This window comes from Erinaceus europaeus, unplaced genomic scaffold (assembly GCF_950295315.1).
Source record: "Erinaceus europaeus unplaced genomic scaffold, mEriEur2.1 scaffold_455, whole genome shotgun sequence".
Lineage (NCBI taxonomy): Eukaryota > Metazoa > Chordata > Mammalia > Eulipotyphla > Erinaceidae > Erinaceus > Erinaceus europaeus.
The window spans coordinates 69,111-90,178 of NW_026647344.1; the positions used below are offsets into that span (position 1 = coordinate 69,111).

At 39.4% G+C, this 21,068-nt stretch overlaps 1 protein-coding gene across 1 annotated transcript in view; it reads left to right on the forward strand.

The window, feature by feature from the left end:
- The window catches only part of ATF2 (activating transcription factor 2), a 75,750-nt gene extending 56,827 nt beyond the window's left edge, over positions 1-18,923 (forward strand). Inside the window, exons 12-13 of the mRNA XM_060183937.1 lie at positions 2,437-2,542; positions 16,401-18,923. Of these exons, the coding sequence (XP_060039920.1) occupies positions 2,437-2,542; positions 16,401-16,627 (333 nt within the window). The 3' untranslated portion in view covers positions 16,628-18,923. The remainder of the gene's footprint in view (positions 1-2,436; positions 2,543-16,400) is intronic.
- The last annotated feature ends 2,145 nt before the right edge of the window (positions 18,924-21,068 follow it).

The window sequence follows — 21,068 nt, forward strand, 5'->3', positions numbered from 1 at the left end:
TGGGAAGGTTGCTGGCTATGCCAGGTGCACAGCGCAAGTTCCAGCCTCCAGCCCTCAAAGCACTCCAGAAAGCTTCAGTGCTAATGCCTCTTTAAAAAAAAAAAAAAAAGTAACCCATAGCAGTAATCCAATGATGACAAAAAGTGGTTATAGGGAGTAGGGCAGTAGTGCAGCAGGTTAAGCGCACGTAGCGCCAAGCACAAGGACCAGCATAAGGATCCCGGTTCCAGCCCCCGGCTCCCCACCTGCAGGGAAATCGCTTCACAGGCGGTGAAGCAGGTCTGCAGGTGTCTAATTTTGTCTCCCCCTCTCTGTCTGCCCCTTCATCTCTCGATTTCTCTGACCTATCCAACAACAACAATGGCAACAATAACAACAAGGAAAACAAAATGGAAAAAATAAGTTGTCAGGGCCTGGGAAGGGGTACTAATTATGTTGGACGTGGGGGCTGGGCAGTGGTGCATGTGGCACAAAGCACAAGGACAGGTGTAAGGATCCAGGTTCGAGTCCCCGGCTCCCCACCTGCAGGATGATGCACTTAACAAGAGGTGAAGCCTGCAGGTGTCTGTCTTTCACCTGCTCTGTCTTCCTCTCCTCTCTCTTGATTTCCCTCTGGCCTATCCAACAATGACAGCAATAACGATAATAACACAATAAACAACAAGGCTGACAAAAGGGGGAGAAATGGCCTCCAGGAGCAGTGGATTCATGGTGCAGGCACTGAGCCCCAGCAATAACCCTAGAGGCAAAAAAAAAAAAAAATACATTGGACCTAAGAACACTGAGCCAGGACGTCCTGGCTTCAGTCCCAACTGTCACATGTACCAAAATGATGCTCTGGTTCTCTACCTCTAGTTAATCTTTTTTAACCATAAATTGTTATTTAGGTATAATATTTCTGTGGGATACATGCAATCACTAGACTTGCATGTGCTAATCATGGTTATTTGTGATAATGTTGGTGAAAAAAATCATGTTGAGAATAATCTAGATTTTCCAAAGTTTTTCCCTATTGCTTTGTCAGCTTGGTTTTAAGACTCCCATCTACATGTTTCCTGAGCTTTTGTTAATGAAATAGGGATGATAGGTATTTTTAGTCAGGAATACATACTCTGGAAGACTGGGAGGGCAGATGACTCAGCCAGTAGAGTGCATTGACATCACCTCATACAAGGATCGGGGTTTGAGCTCCAGGCCATCGTGTGAGGTAGGAAAGCTGCAAGTAGGTAAGGGAGCTTCTATAATGGCGGAATGGGACTGCAGTTTCTCTCCTCTCTCTGCTCAGTCTCCTTTACTGCTTCACACTCTGAGGAAAAGGAAAATGGCCACCAGAAAGCTGTGCAGTCATGCAGGCTCCAAGCCCTAGCAACAACCCTAAGTGGTAAAAGGAACAAAACAAAAAACACATTTATAATCTTTGTACCTGTGACCACTCCTCACATTAGTTTAGGCCAGTAAAATGCTTCGAACTTTAAAAAAAAAAAAAAAGAGTCGGGCGGGAGTGTAGCACGTGGCGCAAAGCACAAGGACCGGCCTAAGGATCCCGGTTCGAGCCCCCAGCTCCCGACCTGCAGGGAAGTCGCTTCACAGGTAGTGAAGCAGGTCTGCAGGTGTCTGTCTTCCCCTCCTCTCTCCATTTCTCTCTGTCCTATCTAACAACAACTGCAATAACAATAAAAAACCAGGGCAACAAAAGGGAAAATAAATACAAAAAAAAAATAGAAATGTGAGGTTTCTATCTGAAAACGTTAACACAGAGTGATGAAGCCCCAGTGATGACAGGGAAAAAATGTGTGGAGGTAACACAAATTAACCAAACTTACCTTAGAGTTTTTACTTAGACTTTACCAATTCTTTCAAAAAAAAGGATGGAGTGTTCATCCAGTGTTAAGGGGTAGGGCAGTCACCACTGATCTAGCAGATTTAAATTCATTTCTTCACAGTTTTCCTAGTCAAAGGCAGTGCAAGCCATTGTTAGATATCACTCTAATCTCTGGTTCCAGTGTCCAACAATGCATTTTAGATCTCCTTGCTTCTTTGGCTATTAGAGTTCCCTCTGTGGTATCTTATATCTGCTGTTACACTAGTAACTTGTACAGTTTTAATTTTTCAAGAGTAGGTAAAGTGTAAAATAAAATATCTCTGAGAGATAGTAACCTCCAGGATATAAGCATTAGCCAGGCAAGCGAAAACATAAAACTATGAAAATTGGTTTCAGTTTTGTTATTACCTTACTTAAATTTTTATAAAAGTTGCAGTTGATACAAATGCTGTCAACTAGAACTAATATGTATTGTTTAAACATATTTAAGCAGCTTATTTTGTTTATTCCTTGATAATTAAAGATGTCCTGTTTTTATATCTTTGCTTGTTTTAAACCGTAAGGAAATGCTTAATCTGATGTTAGGTAAGGTACATGAGTTGTTTCTCCTCCAGAGTGAAGTCACCCTGCTGAGAAATGAAGTGGCACAGCTGAAACAGCTTCTTCTGGCTCATAAAGATTGCCCTGTAACCGCCATGCAGAAGAAATCCGGCTATCACAGTGAGTAATGTTCCATTGCCTGTAGCCTTGAGCTATGTCAGTGAACTACTGCTAGAGTGAACCAAGCTACAATTAAAAAACAAACGGCATTTCTAGTGTTTAATATTAAATGCTATGCAAGGCTGTTATGGAGAGTAAACTTCCTGGGACCTAGAGGTGTTTTCCCCTGTAAGGTTTAAGGAAAAAAATATACTGAAGGACCGATGATATGTAGAATTACATACTATCTTATACTGACAGGACCAGACACTACTTTCTAGTCGCCAATACTGAATTTACAAAAATAAATAAATCAATCAAGCAACTGCTTTTACTTAGTGATAATAGAGTTCTTTCTTAGTAGACTAGTCTAGTGTTTTATTGCAGTAGTGCAGTGTTTTGAAAATAATGTTGCATATCTTGGACCTTTGTGTGGAGGCCTCTAATCAGTCATAAACATGTTAAAATAGATCCTTAAATTTTCTCTTCAAGTTTCCTCTGAAATGTTCATTTTTCCCCCAAAATGAAATTCTTCTATTTTCAGCACTTTAGGGGTTAATTGTGCTTTTTTTAAAATCTTCTTCTGGTAAGGTCCTTTTTTTTTTTTCCATAAGATGCAAAATGTTGGAACCAGCTGTTAACTCTTGAATAAATGGCCAATTTTGTCCATCGCACACATATTTGTAACAAATAACAGAGCTGGGAATGCATTAGGCAACATTCATAATCTATAACCCACAGCTTTCATTTTTATGATTTAGTAATATTTTAGGATATCTGTAAATGTGAAGATTGTTTCAACCATATGTATCCACTTCATTTTAATTTGCCAGTGTCAGTAATTCAAAAGAAGGAAACATTTTGTATTGGATGCAAACACTTCCTCAGGTGCTCACAATAAAACTTAATGGCCACCATCTTTACTTGTAGTCATTGTGAGCAGTTTCATCAGAATGGGCAATATTTTTTCATTTAAAAGATTGAGTAGATTTAGCAGCTCTGTCGCCATATATATTTAGAAGATTGTTTTTGTTTTTTTGTCAGTCTTGAGCATATAAATCTCGGCCCTCTGATACCTAGTCATTTTGATGGGATGGTAAAACACATTGAGGAGAAAATTGGAAGCATATAGAAATATGTTTGGGCTTTGTATTAACAATGATTGCTGCAGGGACGAAGCCATTATGGTCCCACCTGACTTAACAGAATCTCACAGACGCTACTGAGTTCAGCATTATGCATACATGATGTTCCTAAAAAGGAAGACCCTAGAATTTTGATAGCTCAAACGGAAATATACAAAACACTGTATAAAAATTGAGAAGAAAATTTTCTGAAGTTGCGTATAACTCAAAATTATCTGCTAATTTTAATCTTAGGTAATTTATTGAATAATCCTAACAGTTTTAGCTTCATTATTTCAGTATTGTATCTCAGCAAATACAAAGTCAAATTTTCATCTTAAGCAATAATTTATAAAGATTGTAGGGGGCTGGGTGGTGGCACACCTGCTTTAGTGCACATATTACCATGCACAGTGACCCAGGTTCAAGCCCCCAGTCCCCACCTGCAGGGAGGGGGAAAGCTTCTTGAGTGGTAAAGCAGTGCTGCGGGTATCTGTCTGTCTCTTCCCTCTCTATCTCCCCCTCACAGTTTATCTCTGTTCTAGCTAATAAAATAAGTAATGTTTAAAAAAAAAAAAAAAGACTTTAAGTAGGGGCTGAGTGTGGTGGCACGTTTGGCTGAGCAGTTGTTACCAATTCTCAAGGACCCAAGTACAAGCCTCCAGTTTCTGTCCACCTGTAGGGGGAAGCCTGCCTAGCAATGAAGCAGTGCTGCAGGTGTCTCTTTCTCTCTCTCTCCTCTCCCCTTCCCTTACAGTTTCTGTCATGTACAATAACTAAATAAAGGGGGGTCGAGCTGTAGTACAGCAGGTTAAACACACATGGTGCAAAGCGCAAGGACCGGCATAAGGATCCCGGTTCGAGCCCCCGGCTCCCCACCTGCAGAGGAGTCGCTTCACGGGCGGTGAAGCAGGTCTGCAGGTGTTTATCTTTCTCTCCCCCTCTCTGTCTTTTCCTCCTCTCTCCATTTCTCTCTGTCCTATCCAACAACGATGACATCAATAACAACAACCATAAAAAAGCGGGCAACAAAAGGGAATAAATAAATTTTTTTAAAAAATAAATTAACTAAATAAATATTTAAAGCGTATAGCAGCCCAGGGGTGCATACATAGTAGATGAAGCATTTAATTGTCAAGCCTGAGCTCCTGACTTTGATTTGCAGCGTCACATAACCAGGATGATGTTCCAGTTCTCTTCTGTCTCTCCCTCCCTCTTCGATGAATAAGTTCAGCTTTTTAAAAAGTTAAGGGGATTGGGCAGTGGTGCACCTGCTTAAGTACACGTGTTACTATGCACAAGGACCAGGGTTCATGCCCCCACTCCGCACCTACGGAGTGCAGCTTCATGAGCACTAAAGCAGATCTGTAGTGTGTCTTTCTCTCCTTTCACCCTCCCCTCTCACTTTCTCTGTGTCCCACCAAATAGAGGTGGGGGGAACAAAAGAAAAGAAAAAAATGGCCACAAGGAGTGTTGGATTCCTTGTGGCAGCACTGAGCCCCAGCAATAACCTGGTGGGGAAAAATAAATAAATGTAGGGAGTCAGGCAGTAGCGCAGCAGGTTAAGCGCACGTGGTGCAAAGTGCAAGGACCAGCATAAGGATCCCGGTTCGAGCCCCCGGCTCCCCACCTACAGGGGAGTCGCTTCACAGGCAGTGAAGCAGGTCTGTAGGTGTCTATCTTTCTCTCCCCCTCTGTCTTCCCCTTCTCTCTGCATTTCTCTCTGTCCTATCCAACAACGATGACATCAATAACAACTAATAACTACAACAATAAAACAACCAGGGCAACAAAAGGGAATAAACAAATACTAAGAAAATAAATAAGTAAATAATGTGTAGGCGGAGGGTAGATAGATAGCATAATGGTTATGCAAACAGACTCTCATGCCTGAAACTCCAAAGTCCCAGGTTCAGTCCCCCACCAGCACATAAGCCAAAACTGAATAGTGCTCTGGTAAAAAAAAAAAAAAAAAAAAAGTATTGCTGTAGAGGTCTATCTGCTATATCCTTAAATAACTGAAACTCTAATGAATTTTGGGTGGACTTGTTAAACTATTTGTGAGGATGCAAGGAATGAGTAAGGCAGCTTTATTTTTGGAGGTGTTTCTATTGTTTCCCTACCTGGTCACCTAAATAATTAAATTGTCTGAAGGCAGTCATGATTATAATATAAAGTCAGTCTTTTTCAGTCTTGGGAGACAATTGGGATTTGTATAAATTTGAAAGTAATTTCTCTGTTTCCAAGTTTGAAACATTTAGATAAAAACTTTGACTTCTATTTAACAGTTAAGTAAATACAGAGGTTGGGTGAATGTTTAAATCTTAGAGAAAATGTAGGGAAATCCATAAATAGCATTATTCTTCATGTAACAGTTGCTAATAGTGACTAGCTATAGTAATAGCTAAGACTTTCAAAACTGTGAAAGAAAACTAAGTCTTAATTGAAATAAAGGAAAACTGCAAAGCAGGGAACAGTGATAGTTTAAAGTCAGGTAGTCATATGGTTTCAGTTTAACACTGAAAGTCCCACATGTTAGGAAACCCTTTACTCATAGAAAAACCATCAGAGTTGATTTTATTAGTCAGATAATATATTGCAGAAAATGTGAATGAATATATGGGCATTGTTAGTATTTGGGTTCCATGAAGAATTAAAAAACACAAAAGTGGGGTTTTTGTTTGTTTTTTTACTCTACTGTCATTAATTCCTATTTGTTAGGTTTCTGAGCATAAGTAAAATCATTTTATAATTACTCTCGTCATGAAAATAAAAGATTCTTGAGCCTAAATGTGGTTGAGAACTTATAGTTTCATTGATGAAAATATTTTTTAAAGAAAGGAAAATATTTATGGACATAGGAAGAGAACTTAAGAGAAAATGAAATGTCAGTACCTGATTTCTTCTTAAGTAGAGCTGAAAAAAAAATGTCTTTTTGAGTGCTATAAGATCTCTTCTTTCCAATACTTGTAGTTTTACTAGTAACTTTTCTTCCCTCACCCTCTAGAACTGGACATAGGTGCAGCTATATATCCCATTACAAAGGTATTCTACATATAAACTTTATAATTATGTAGCTTATAAATGGGTAGCTGGTTCTTCTTGTAACCTAAAGATTTGCATTTTATAATTCTAAAAGTCTAGAGATAAGTACTTGTCCTTCAAAATTGGCTGTTTAATTTTGAGACATCACCTTTATATTATAGTGTATAATCCTAGTATTACTCATGATCGATGAACTACTTTCTTTTTGAAACTGGTATAATCTTAGGCATTAATATTGAGCAGAAGGTCAGTGTATGGTCCTGTTGGAAACCGTGGTAAAAGAAGCAAAGATTTTTAGTATTCCTTTTTTATTATTTTTAATTATATTTTTATTTATTACTGGATAGAGACAGAGAAATTGAGAGGAGAGGATGAGGTAGAGAGGAAAAGAGACAGAGAGTCACCAGCAGCCCTGCTTCACCACTTGTGAAGCTTTCCCCCAGCAGGTGAGGACCAGAAGCTTGAAGCTGGATCCTTGCACACTGTAATGTGAACTTTTTTTTTTTTTTTTTTTTTTTTTTTTTACCAGAATACTGCTCAGTTCTGGCTTCTGGTAGTACTGGGGATTGAACCTGGGACTTTGGAGCCTCAAGCATGAGAGTCTCTTTGCATAACCATTATGCTACCTACCCCTGCCCAGTAATGTGAATTCTTTATTATTATTATTATTATTATTATTATTATTTGTTTTCCCTTTTGTTGCCCTTGTTGTTTTATTGCTGTAGTTATTGCTGTTGATGTCGTTGTTGGATAGGACAGAGAAATGGAGAGAGGAGGGGAAGACAGAGGGGGAGAGAAAGCTAGACACCTGCAGACCTGCTTCACCGCCTGTGAAGCAACTGCCCCTGCAGGTAGGGAGCCAGGGGCTCGAACCGGGATCCTTACTCCGGTCCTTGTGCTTTGTGCCACGTGAGCTTAACCCGCTGGCTACTGCCCAACTCCCGTAATGTAAATTCTTAACCAGATGCACCACTGCTTGGCCCCTTTTTAGTATTTTTTTTTTCCAATTAAATTACCATTGCCAGTGCTTTGCTTTTTTTTTTTTTTTTTTTTTTTTGTAGATCATGTAATTTATACTGATGTTTTATTTACTTTATAGTATTTACTGATCAGAAAAGTATTTTTTGCTTTATGCCATTTTAAAATGATTACCGGGCGGTGGAGAGATAATAGCATAATGGTTATGCAAAGAGACTCTCATGCCTGAGGCTCCAAAGTCCCAGGTTCAATCCCCCACACCACCATAAGCCAGTGATGAACAGTGCTCTGGTTAAAAAAAATTTTTTAAATAAATAAATAAATAATGAAAACATTGTTTTAAATTTTAAGGTCAAATTTTTTTTGTTTAATTTTTTTTATTGTGTTTATTTATTGGATAGAGACAGCCAAAAATTGAGAGGGAAGGGGTGAAAGGGGTGATAGAGAGGGAGAGAGACAGAGAGACACCAGCAGCCCTTGATCACCACTCGTGAAGCTTTCCCCCTGCAGGTGGGGACCAGGAGCTTGAACCTGGGTTCTTGTGCATTGCAACATGTGCACTCAACCAGGTGTGCCACCACCGGCTCCTATCAATTTTCTTTTTTATATTTTATTTATTTATTTATTTATTTTTTTTTTTTTTTTTATTCTCCCCACCCACCCACCCACCCCAGAGTCTTTTACTTTGGTGTAATACTCCAATTCCATTTCAGGTTCGACTTGTGTTTTCTTTTCTAATCTTGTTTTTCAACTTCGGCCTGAGAGTGAGATCATCCCATATTCATCCTTCTGTTTCTGACTTATTTCACTCAACATGATTTTTTCAAGGTCCATCCAAGATCGGCTGAAAACGGTGAAGTCACCATTTTTTACAGCTGAGTAGTATTCCATTGTGTATATATACCACAACTTGCTCAGCCACTCATCTGTTGTTGGACACCTGGGTTGCTTCCAGGTTTTGGCTATTACAAATTGTGCTGCCAAGAACATATGTGTACACAGATCTTTTTGGATGGATGTGTTGGGTTCCTTAGGATATATCCCCAGGAGGGGAATTGCAGGGTCATAGGGTAAGTCCATTTCTAGCCTTCTGAGAGTTCTCCAGACTGTTCTCCACAGAGGTTGGACCAATTGACATTTCCACCAGCAGTGCAGGAGGGTTCCTTTGACCCCACATCCTCTCCAGCATTTGCTGCTGTTACCTTTTCTGATGTGTGACATTCTCACAGGAGTGAAGTGATATCTCATTGTTGTCTTGATTTGCATTTCTCTGACAATCAGAGACTTGGAGCATTTTTTCATGTGTTTCTCGGCCTTTTGGATCTCTTCTGTGGTAAATATTCTGTCCAATTCCTCCCCCCATTTTTGGATGGGGTTATTTGTTGTCTTGTTGTTGAGTCTGGTAAGCTCTTTATATATGTTGGTTATTAAACTCTTATCTGATGTATGGCATGTAAAGATCTTCTCCCATTCTGTGAGGGGTCTCTTGATTTGGGTAGTGGTTTCTTTTGCTGTGAAGAAGCTTTTTAATTTGATGTAGTCCCATAGGTTTATACTTGCCTTAGTCTTCCTTGTAATTGGATTCGTTTCATTGAAAATGTCTTTAAAATTTATGCGGAAAAAAGTTCTTCCAATATTTTCCTCTAAGTATCTGATAGTTTCTGGTCTAACATCCAAGTCCTTGATCCACTTGGAATTTACTTTTGTATTTGGTGAAATACAGTGATTCAGCTTCATTTTTCTGCATGTTTCAACCCATTGTTTCCAACACCATTTGTTGAAGAGACTCTGCTTTCCCCATGTAATAGTCTGGGCCCCTTTGTCAAAGATTAGATGTCCATAGGTGTGGGGCCTCATTTCTGGGCTCTCAATTCTATTCCACTGGTCAGTGTGTCTGTTCATGTTCCAGTACCAAGCAGTTTTGATGACAATGGCCCTATAATATAGTTTGAGATCTGGCAGTGTGATGCCTCCGGTTCTGTTCTTTTTTCTCAAGATTGTTTTGGCAATTCTAGGTCTTTTCTGGTTCCAGATAAACATTTGTAGCATTTGTTCTATTCTCCTAAAAAATGTGCTTGGGATCTTGATGGGGATAGCATTAAATTTGTAGATGGCTCTGGGTAATATATTCATTTTGATGATGTTAATTCTTCCAACCCATGAGCATGGAATATCTTTCCACTTCTTTGTGTCTTTTTCAATTTCTTTGAGTAGTGACTCATAATTTTCAGTATACAAGTCTTTCACTTCTTTGGTTAGGTTTATTCCTAGATATTTTATTGTTTTTGTTGCTATAGAAAAAGGAACTGATTTCTGGATTTCAATTTCTTCTAACTTAGTGTTTGCATAGAGGAATGCCACTGACTTTTGAATGTTAATTTTATAGCCTGACACATTACTGTATTGCCTGATGATTTCCAAAAGCTTCTTGCTAGATTCCTTAGGTTTTTCCATGTATACTATCATGTCATCTGCAAATAAGGAGAGTTTGACTTCTTCTCTTCCAATCTGTATTCCTTTAATTCCTTGCTCCTGCCTGATTGCTATGGCAAGAACTTCCAACACTATGTTGAATAGTAATGGTGATAGTGGGCAGCCCTGTCTAGTACCTGATCTGAGGGGAAATGCTTCCAGTTTTTCACCATTGAGTATGATGTTGGCTGTAGGTTTGCTATATATAGACTCCACTATCTTCAGGAATTTTCCATCTATTCCTATTTTTTGTAGTGTTTTGATCATAAAGGGATGTTGTATTTTGTCAAAGGCTTTCTCTGCATCTATTGATATGACCATGTGGTTTTTGGTCTTGCTTTTGTTGATGTGGTGGATCACATTGATTGATTTACGTATATTAAACCAACCTTGCATGCCTGGGATAAACCCCACTTGGTCATGATGAACAATCTTTTTGATATACTGCTGTATTCGGTTGGCTAGAATTTTGTTCAATATTTTCGCATCTATGTTCATCAGAGATATTGGTCTGTAGTTTTCTTTTTTGGTTGTGTCCCTGTCTGCTTTTGGTATCAGGGTGATGTTGGCTTCATAGAAGCTGGCAGGGAGTATTCCAGTGTCTTCAATCTTCTGGAAGACTTTTAAAAGTAGAGGTATTAGTTCTTCTTTGAAAGTTTTGTAGAATTCATTTGTAAAACCATCTGGTCCAGGACTTTTATTTTTGGGAAGATTTTTGATAACTGTTTCAATTTCATTAGCTGTGATGGGCCTGTTCATGTTATCCACTTCCTCTTTACTTAGTTTTGGAAGTTGGTAGGCATCTAGGAAATCATTCATTTCTTCCAGGTTCTCTAACTTGGTGGCATATAGTTGTTCATAGAAGCCTCGCATGATATGTTGAATTTCTGCAATGTCTGTTGTGATATCTCCTCTTTCATTTACTATCTGATTTATTTGGGTCTTCTCCCTTTTTTGTTTTGTGAGTCTGGCTAAAGTTTTGTCGATTTTGTGTACTCTTTCGAAGAACCAACATTTACTTTCATTGATCTTTTGTATGGTTTTCCTATTCTCAATGTTATTTATTTCTGCCCTAACTTTAGTCATTTCTGTCCTTCTGGTTGCTTTAGGGTTCCTTTGTTGTTCTTCTTCTAGGTCTTTAAGATGTGCAATCAGGCTGTTTATTTGTGCCTTTTCTTGTTTCCTAATGTGTGCTTGTATAGCTATGAACTTCCCTCTTAGGACTGCTTTAGCTGTGTCCCAAATATTTTGATAGCTTGTGTCTTCATTTTCATTGAACTCTCGAAACATTTTGATTTCTTCCTTGATTTCCTCTTTGACCCAGAAGTTGTTAAGAAGTGTACTGTTGAGCTTCCACATTTTGGCACTGTTACTAATCTTTTGTTGATTGTTAAGTGTTAGTTTAATTCCACTGTGATCTGAGAAGATGCTTGGGATGATTTCAGTGCTCTTGAATAGGCTGATGCTGTCTTTGTGGCCTAACATATGGTCTATCCTTGAGAATGATCCATGTGGATTTGAGTAAAATGTGTATTCCAGTTTCTTGGGATGAATGACTCTGAAAATGTCCAATAGTTCTAGTTTATCTATCTCTTCATTTAGCTCCCTTATGTCTTTATTGATTTTCTGCCTGGATGATCTGTCAAGTTGAGATAGTGGGGTGTTGAAGTCCCCTACTATGATTGTGTTACTGTTAATATATTGCTGTAGCTCTTTCAGTAGAAGTTTGATGTATTTAGATGGCTTCTCATTGGGTGCATAGATATTAATAATTGTTAAGTCCTCTTGATTGACTGATCCTCTGAGCATTAAGTAGTGTCCATTCCTATCTTTTTTAATCTTATCTATTTTAAAGTCTATCATGTCAGATATGAGAATAGCTGTTCCTGCCCTTTTTTGTGGGCCATTGGCTTGAATGATAGTTTTCCATCCTTTCACTTTAAGTCTGTGTTTGTCTTGTTGCGTTAGGTAAGTTTCCTGTAGACAACATATTGTTGGGTTGTGTTTTCTGATCCATCTTCCTACTCTGTGTCTTTTAATAGGTGAATTCAGGCCATTCACATTTATTGATATCAAAGATTGAAGATATTTTAACGCCATTCTTGTAGAGTTTTAGAGTGTTTTGATATATGTTCTATTTGTGGTGGTCTGTTTGTTTATAGGAAACCTTTCAGAACTTCTTTCAAGGCAGGCTTGGTGATGGTTGCTTCCTTCAACTGTTGCTTGTCTGAGAAGGTTTTGATGCTTCCATCTAGTCTGAATGACAATCTAGCAGGATATAGTATTCTTGGCTGAAAGCCTTTCTCATTGAGCACTCGATAGATATCTTGCCATTCTCTTCTGGCCTGTAGTGTTTGTATGGAGAAGTCTGCTGCTAATCTTATGGGTTTTCCTTTGTAGGTGACTCTTTGTTTTTCTCTTGCAGCCTTGAGGATCCTTTCTTTATCCTTATTCCTTTCCAATCTAAGTATGACATGTCTTGGTGTCTTTAGGTCTGGGTTAATTCTGTTTGGGACCCTCTGGGCTTCTTGAATCTTTATGTCTTTGGTGTTGTCTAGACTAGAGAAATTTTCAGCTATTATGGCCTGGAGAACGCTTTCTTCCTCCCCTTCTCTTTCTTCCTCTGGTAAGCCAATAATGCGTATATTGTTTCTTTTGAAGTCATCCCATAGGACTCTGTTGTTGTTTTCAGCATCTCTTAATCTCTTTTTGAGATCTCTTACTTCTTCTTTAGTTGTCTCTAATTCATCTTCAATCTTGCTAATTCTGTCTTCAGCCTCATTGATTCTATTCTCTCTGCCCTCTACTGCTTTCTGGAGTTCATCTATTTTGTTGCCCTGCTCTGATACTGTTTTAGCTTGTTCAGCTAGTTGCCTTCTTAGCTCAGCAATTTCAGCTTTCAGCTCTCTAATAACCATGAGATTATTAGAATTTTCTTCCATATTCTCATTTGTTGTTCCTGCAGTTCTGATTACAATTTTTTCAAATTCTTTACTCACTCCTGTTATTATTTCCTTAGCTAATGTTTGGATGTTGAACTCGTTGTTTTGTGCTTCGCCCTCTGGAGGACTTTTAGCTGGACTCTTGTCCTGGTTCGAGTCTCCATTATTTTTTCTTGTTGTTTTAACCATTTTATATAAGTTAAGAGGTTTTTCAATCCCTGAGTTGGAGTTCAGTGGTGTAAAAGCCTTTTTTTTTTCCCCTGTAGGCTATGGTAGCCTAAGGGCTTTTAAACTATCAATAGGCTTCTTGGCTTAATCACTGACTCCTGACCAAGAGATAAAGCAGGGTGTGGCAGAGATAATCCAGTGGTTATGCAAAGAGACTTTCACAGCCCTTCAGCTATGCCACCGAGGTATAGGTCTTCTCCTGAGTTACCCGGTTAGATCTCTGTGCCCTGGTGTCCCTCCCTGTTGCTGCTCCAGATTCTGAGGGTAGTAGCAATGGAGACTCAGAGTTGTACTTGGTGAGTCTCTGGGGAGTCCTTTCCTCCCTTCAGCTGTCCCCTTGTTGGTGGAGCAGACTGGAGGTGGTGTCTCCACTGACAAACTGTCGAACTGTTAGCAGTCACTTAATCTCTCCTTAGGCCCCTCTCTCCTCTCTGTCACCAGCCACGCGTGTTTGTACTCACGGGTGATTTACTGGGTTTCTGTGGTCATTCTAGTCCTGTCTTGTTTCGGTCCGGGTGGTCTCCTTTGGTATTCCTAGTTGATCCGGGAGAGGGGAGGAGAGGAGAGAAAGCGATCTGCTGCTCGTAGCTCCGCCTCCGGAAGTCGAATCTCTTTTATTTATTTATTAATGAGAAACACAGGAGGAGAGAGAAAGAGCCAGACATCACTCTGGTACATGTGCTGCCGGGGATCGAACTCATGACCTCATGCTTGAGAGTCTGACGCTTTATCCACCTCACCACTTCCCTGACCACGTGTCAATTTTTTTATCTAGGGATGTGGTTTTTATATTTGTAGCACATGGTAGGGAAGGTGAAATTTTATTACATTAATATATTTAAGACTCTGCTCAAAATGCATGGATTTGAGGTAAATTGGTTAAAATTAGGTAAATACTATATTTCAAAAAAAAAAAAATCCTCAAAATTAGACATTTCGTCTGAGGGCTGGGGAGATAGCATAATAATTATAACAAAGGACTTTCATTCTGGAGGTTCTGAGGCCCCAGATTCAATCCCCAGTACCACCAACAAACCAGAACTGAGCAGTGCTGTAATCACACTGTATGCTTCTCATTGAAAACAGAGACCAGGTGGTCCGGGAGGTAGCGCAGTGGCTAAGGAACTAGACTCTCAAGCATGAGGTCCTGAGTTCAAGCCCCAGCAGCACATGTACCAGAGTGATATCTGGTTCTTTCTCTCTCGCTATTCGTATCTTTATCATTAATAAATAAATAAAATCTTTAAAAAAAGAAAAGTAAAACAGAGACCAGAGGATGAATATGGGATGATCTCACTCATAGAAGTTACAAAGTCAGAACAGAAGGGAAGCACAAAGCAGAGCTTGGGCTGGAGTTGGTGTGTTGCACAAAGTAAAGGACTCGGGTGTGGGGGAGGGTTCAGGCCCTGGAGCAGGGTGGCAGAGGGGGACCTAGTAGCCTAGTCGGGGGGTGGTTAGAGTGTTAGGTGGGAAACAGACATGTTGCACGTGTACCAACTGCTGTATTTACTGTCGACTGTAAACTTATTCTCCCAGTAAAGGGAAGAAAATACATTTTAAAACAACAACAACAGCCAGAAACAGGCCAGGCAGTTGCTCACCCAGTTGAGGGCACACATTCCCATGCACAGTGACCTAGGTTTAAGCACCCAGCCTGCACCTACAAGAAGGCAGCTTCGTAAGCGGTGAAGCAGCGGTGCAGGTGGCCCCTTTTCCTCACTACCCCTGTCTCTCCTCAACCTCTCAGCTCCTCTCTGTCTTCTCAAATAAAACAAACAAACCTCTAAGAAAACAAAAAAAAATATTTTTTAAATAAATTTGAAGTAATGCTGTGCTTGCTAGGCTTCTGTTTTCTGCTTTATATATCAAGAGGGATCAGAATGACGATTAGCATTCAGCAGGCATTTATATATCAGCGACATTCTCTTTTTGTAAAATTCAGTGTTTGTGTTATTATGTCATGTGATTTGTATTTACTGTCTTGTGTGTTGTGTTTATGAAAATTTTTATTTAGGATTCTATTCTGTTAAAATAAGAAAATTTGTCTTAAGACCTAAAAAATAGTCAATTTGTTCAATAAGTATTTAGAATGCCCTTTCCTGGATATCTTTTCAGTTGCAATATCTAGAGCCTTATCTGGATTTTTATTTGAATCCCAGCTAATTCATGCAACTATACCAGCTGGTGGCATTTGGATTCTAAATATGGCTTATTGTCAGTGTATGTACCATTAGAATCAGGTGTTCTAATCATCCATTACTGCAGTTGATGAAAAGTCAGCCAGAGTAAATATAGTTCTCGAGAATGCAGAGGGAATAATTTGAAGATATAATTTGTATGTAAGAATTCATTTTGTTTATACATGTGGTTATACATTTTTTTTATCTCCTAAAAAAATAACATGTAAGCAGTCAAGCTGTATTTTGTTCAATTTGTTGCTTGAAAAGTGTCTTATATCTGTGAGGCTATCTCCCAAATTCCTGTTTTCTTTAACACTATTTAACAAATGTTTCTATTTTTTCTTAAAAAAAAATACTACCGGGAGCCGGGCGGTAGCGCAGCGGGTTAAGCGCACATGGCGCAAAGTGCAAGGACCACTGTAAGGATCCGGGTTGGAGCCCCCGACTCCCACCTGCAGGGGAGTCGCTTCACAGGCGGTGAAGCAAGTCTGCAGATGTCTTATCTCTCTCTCCCCCTCTCTGTCTTCCCTTCCTCTGTCCATTTCTTTCTGTCCTATCAAACAATGACGACATCAGTAACAACAACGATAAAAAACAAGGGCAACAGAAGGGAAAATAAATATTTTTTAAAAATTTTTTTAAATACTGCTTAGCAAATATTTCTTCAGTTATCTTCTTAGTCGCACTGGACACTCAGATCTTCCCATGCGCGTGGTTGTGCCTTCATATTTGACTGTTGGCAGGTAAAATTGCCTCCCTCCTGGCCTAGAGCCACCTCAGTTACTCAATTCTTGTCATACCACGTTACCTAAATAACTGAACTTTAAAATGCTGCGCCTTTAACATATGGAGACACTCCTGCAGAAGTTTTAATTAAGAAACTGAGTAGTTTTTCTTTTCTTACCCTCAGCTGCTGATAAAGATGACAGTTCAGAAGACCTGTCTGTTCCGAGCAGCCCACATACTGAAGCTATCCAGCACAGTTCCGTCAGTACATCCAATGGAGTCAGTTCAACTTCCAAGGCCGAAGCTGTGGCCACTTCAGTCCTCACCCAGATGGCGGACCAGAGTACAGAGCCTGCGCTTTCCCAGATTGTGATGGCTCCTTCCTCCCAGTCGCAGCCCTCAGGAAGTTGATCAGAAACCTGCAGTGCAACCGTCTTAGATACTTAGTAGTGACTTCAAAGGGAAATCAAGGAAAGACCAGTTTCCATCTATGTGAAATCTGTGGCTGTAAATTTTTTTTTTTTACTTGAAATTAAATTTGACTCTAAAGTTGGTGGTGTAACAGTTGATGATCAGGTGAACAACAGGTTTTAGTCTCTGGAAAAAGACTGATATTGATTTTTTTATATAAATATTGTTAGATTTATTAATTTTCTTTGCTAAATGTGTAAATTGTATTATAATTCATTGTGGTTTATCTCACTTTTTGATTTGGTGATGTTTTAACAGATGGAAGTGTTACTGAATCTCTCTTTTCACTTCCTTTTTTTTTCCTGAACACCTCTTAACCCTCAACTGTGATGGTAGTGTTGTTATATCATTTATACCAAAGTTCTGCATAGTCTCTTCTGACTTTGTAATGCTAGCAAGGTCATAAAGCACTAACAAGTAGGAATTTGATTTTTAATCTTTTGCCTTTTATTTTGCACATTATGCAAGAGAGACCACTTTGGAAGTGAATAAAACCTTGGTAAAAGACGTGCAGTGCTGTTGTGCACACTCTTGTACTAAATCAAAATCACTAACAGTACATTTTCTTTCAGATTTTCAGTAACATAAATTCTAGGGTCCTCTATCATTTCAAAAGTGACTGATCTTAAATTCAGTATTTTAAGCCCTATGTTTTGAGGTGAATAAAATATGAAATTATATAATGTGCGATACAGGGTTACCCAAACACCTAATGTGTTTTGAATTTTTTTTTTTTTCAGATTTTAGGTTACAAACTGAAGTTTATGCATAATCAAGTATGGTATGATTGCCAGAAAAGCCTAAAAAATACCACTTAGGAAAAGTAAGACTGTTTGCCCCATTGTCTTGTACTTGCAAGCTAACTTGTACTTATTCTTGTGAAAGCACTGTTATCTTTTAGTAGCGAATTTTGATAATGTTTCTCGTGGGGAAAAATCAGTATCTATCTTTAGAACAATGTAATTATAATGTGAGAAACAAGAGGGAGAGAGGTGTGTGTGTGTGTGTGTGTGTGTGTGTGTGTGTGTCTTTTCAATAGTTTATGCCAGCAATTTCTGCTTGAATGTTTAACGATGCCTTCAGTGTGTGATGCTGGCCAATAGATGATTGCAATTTAAAATATCATTACTGTGCAGGCTTGGATAACTAACATTCCATGATGTAGTTTGTTTCTGATGAGATGATTGTAGGTACACTTTCCTCATTATCCAATCATCTGTGGGATACTGAGTTTTCTAATGTGCCATTATCTATTTTTACTCTGCGGTTATGTTCAAAATACAGTACAATATTTTAAATAGATTGAAAAGTTAAATAAAACTTTAAAAGTAGTAGATGTGTGTAAGAAAACTGTAAAATAGTTATGACTCTTACCCAGTAGCAACTTCTGGCATTCATGCAGGATTCCATTATGTAAATATCTGTAATGCATTTATAATAAGTTGTGTGGTTTGTTCCATATCCATACTACACTGTTTGCTAAAGTCTCAGTGCCATCTGCTAATGAGACTGACATTTAGAAAACCTATATGGAATATCCTTGTTAACTCAAGGAAACATCCCACCTGCCTAAGTTCCAAACTGGGAAACATTCAAATTATACAAATGACATTTCAGGACTTTAAAGTATGAAGATAACAGGAATTTTTATTGTTTGGCTTATTTAAAATGACAACATCTTTGTTGAAAGTTCTACTAATTTTCTTAATATCATAATTTTAAATCAGTTTTTAATCATGATATTTCAATAACTTTGCTTAAAGAGTTGATCTCAAAGGCACAAAATAAGAACTCTATGGGAAGGTTGTTTTTTATTGTAGTTTATATGGGTTAAGAAAAACCTCAATTTTTTTTTTTTTTTTTTTTTTTTTTACTGTCCTAAATCCTCCAGTGCATTTTCCCCATAATATTACTTCTGTAAGTTAAAGTTCTCTGGTAACAGGAATTCTTGCAACTGTAAAAATAAGACTGCATAGCGTAAGGAGTCATGTAAACGGTTAATGAGCTTACAAAGGTTAGCAGAATTCTCATTGTGAATCATTCTGTACTCAGCAAATAAAAATAATCATTATTCGTTGTATAAACACAAATTCCATTTTGACTTTCAGGATGTCACTACTTCTGTACCTAGCATTTTGAGTCCTTATATTTGCAATGTTACACAAACTGTACTATTTTCTTTTATGTGCAGTTTGCATGAGTAAACCATCAGAGAATAAATTTTATCTTTAAATTATGTTCATAATTTGCTTGTTCTTAACCTGTCATTCAAGAAGCAACATCGCCTGATTTTGTTTTGTTTCCCTCAAGATGTAAATGATCTAAGAACACAAGATCCCCACACCCATGTATGTGTTGTACGTATGTGTTGGGGGTGGGGAAGAGAACCAGATCTCACTAAAGTGTATATGGTGCTGAGAATTGAACCTGGAACCCCACACATGGGAGCCCTGCCCCTCCACTAAGCCACATTGACTTTTCTTTCTTTTTTTTTTTTCTTTTATTGTTGTGGTAGTTATTATTGCTGTTGCTATTAATATCGTCGTTGTTGGATAGGACAGAGAGAAATGGAGAGAGGAGGGGAAGACGGGGAGAGAAAGATAGACACCTGCAGACCTTCACACCTGTGAAGCGACTCCCTGTGCAGGTTGGGGAGCCACGGGCTTGAACCGGGATCCTTATGCCGGTCCTTGTGCTTTCTGCTACCGCCCAACTCCCCACATTGACATTTCTATGATAGATATTCTTTCTCAAAAATTATTTGACTGCAGAGGACTCATACCTTGTTCCCCTTCTCTTCAGATTCACCTGTCTTCTGATGACCATCTTTAAGAGAGCTTAACGGCGGGAGTCCGCGGTAGCAGAGCGGGTTAAGCGCAGGCATGGCGCAAGGCGCAAGGACCCGCATAAGGATCCCGCTTCGAGCCCCCGGCTCCCCACCTGCAGGGGAGTCGCTTCACAAGTGGTGATGGAGGTCTGCAGGTGTCTTTCTCTCCCCCTCTCTGTCTTCCCCTCCTCTCTCAATTTCTCTCTGTCCTATCCAACAACAACGACATCAATCATAACTACAACAATAAAACAAGGGCAACAAAAAGGAATAATAAATAAAAATATTTTTGGGAGTCAGGCGGTAGCGCAGCGGGTTAAGCGCACGTGGCGCAAAGCACAAGGACCGGCATAAGGATCCCGGTTCGAGCCCCCGGCTCCCCACCTGCAGGGGAGTCGCTTCACAGGCGGTGAAGCAGGTCTGCAGGTGTCTATCTTTCTCTCCCCCTCTGTCTTCCCCTCCTCTCTCCATTTCTCTCTGTCCTATCCAACAACGAACGACATCGATAACTACAACAACAATAAAATCAGCAAGGGCAACAAAAGGGAAAATAAATAAATGAATATAAAATAAAAAAAAAAGAGATCTTAACATCAGAGCTCTGTCTCCCCTCTACCTTACCATCAAATGCATTTACTACTCCCAGTCTTTTGAGTCAGTTGAGGAATGCTAGTTTTTTTTTTTTACTATGATCTTTTTTTTTTTCATCTTTATTGGATAGAGATAGCCAGAAATCAAAATGATGAATATAGAGGAAGAAGGAAAGAGAGACACCTGCAGCACTGCTTCACCACTCGCAAAGCTTTCCCCCTGCAGGTGGGGACCGGGGGGCTTGAATCTGGGTCCTTGTGCCCTGTAACACATGTGCTCAACCAGGTGTGCCACCACCCAGCCCCGCCGATGAATGGATGAATGCTGTTCTTGAAGTTGCTTAAGCCAAAACAACCCTGTCACTTTTTTTTTTTTTGCCGCCAGGGTTATTGCTGGGGCTCGGTTCCTGCACCATGAATCCACTACTCCTGGAGGCTTTTTTTCCTTCCCTTTTGTTGCCCTTGTTGTAGCCTTGTTGTGTTTATTATTATTGTTGATGTTATCGTTGTTGGATAGGACAAAGAGAAATGGAGAGAGGAGGGGAAGACAGAGGAGAGAGAAGGATAGACACCTGCAGACCTGCTTCACCGCCTGTGAAGCGACTCCCCTGCAGGTGGGGAGCCGGGGGCTGGAACTGGGATCCTTACAGCAGTTCTTGCACTTTTCACCACGTGTGCTTAACCTGCTGCACTACCGCCCGACCCCCAACCTTCTCACTCTTTACTCTTCAAAGCCTACATACAAACTATCAGGAAACATCATTTGCTTGGCTTTCAAAACAATTCAGTTTGACCTCTTTTTAGCGAGTTTTGCTGCTATCTCTCCGACCCGTGTCTTCATTTTGTCTCATCCAGTTGACAGTTTGTCTCCTCACACTCCCTGCTGCCACACTTGTCCACTCTAACTTATCCATCATATGGTGGCTAGAGTGATGCCTTAAAAAAATCTTAACTGTCAGGGTGC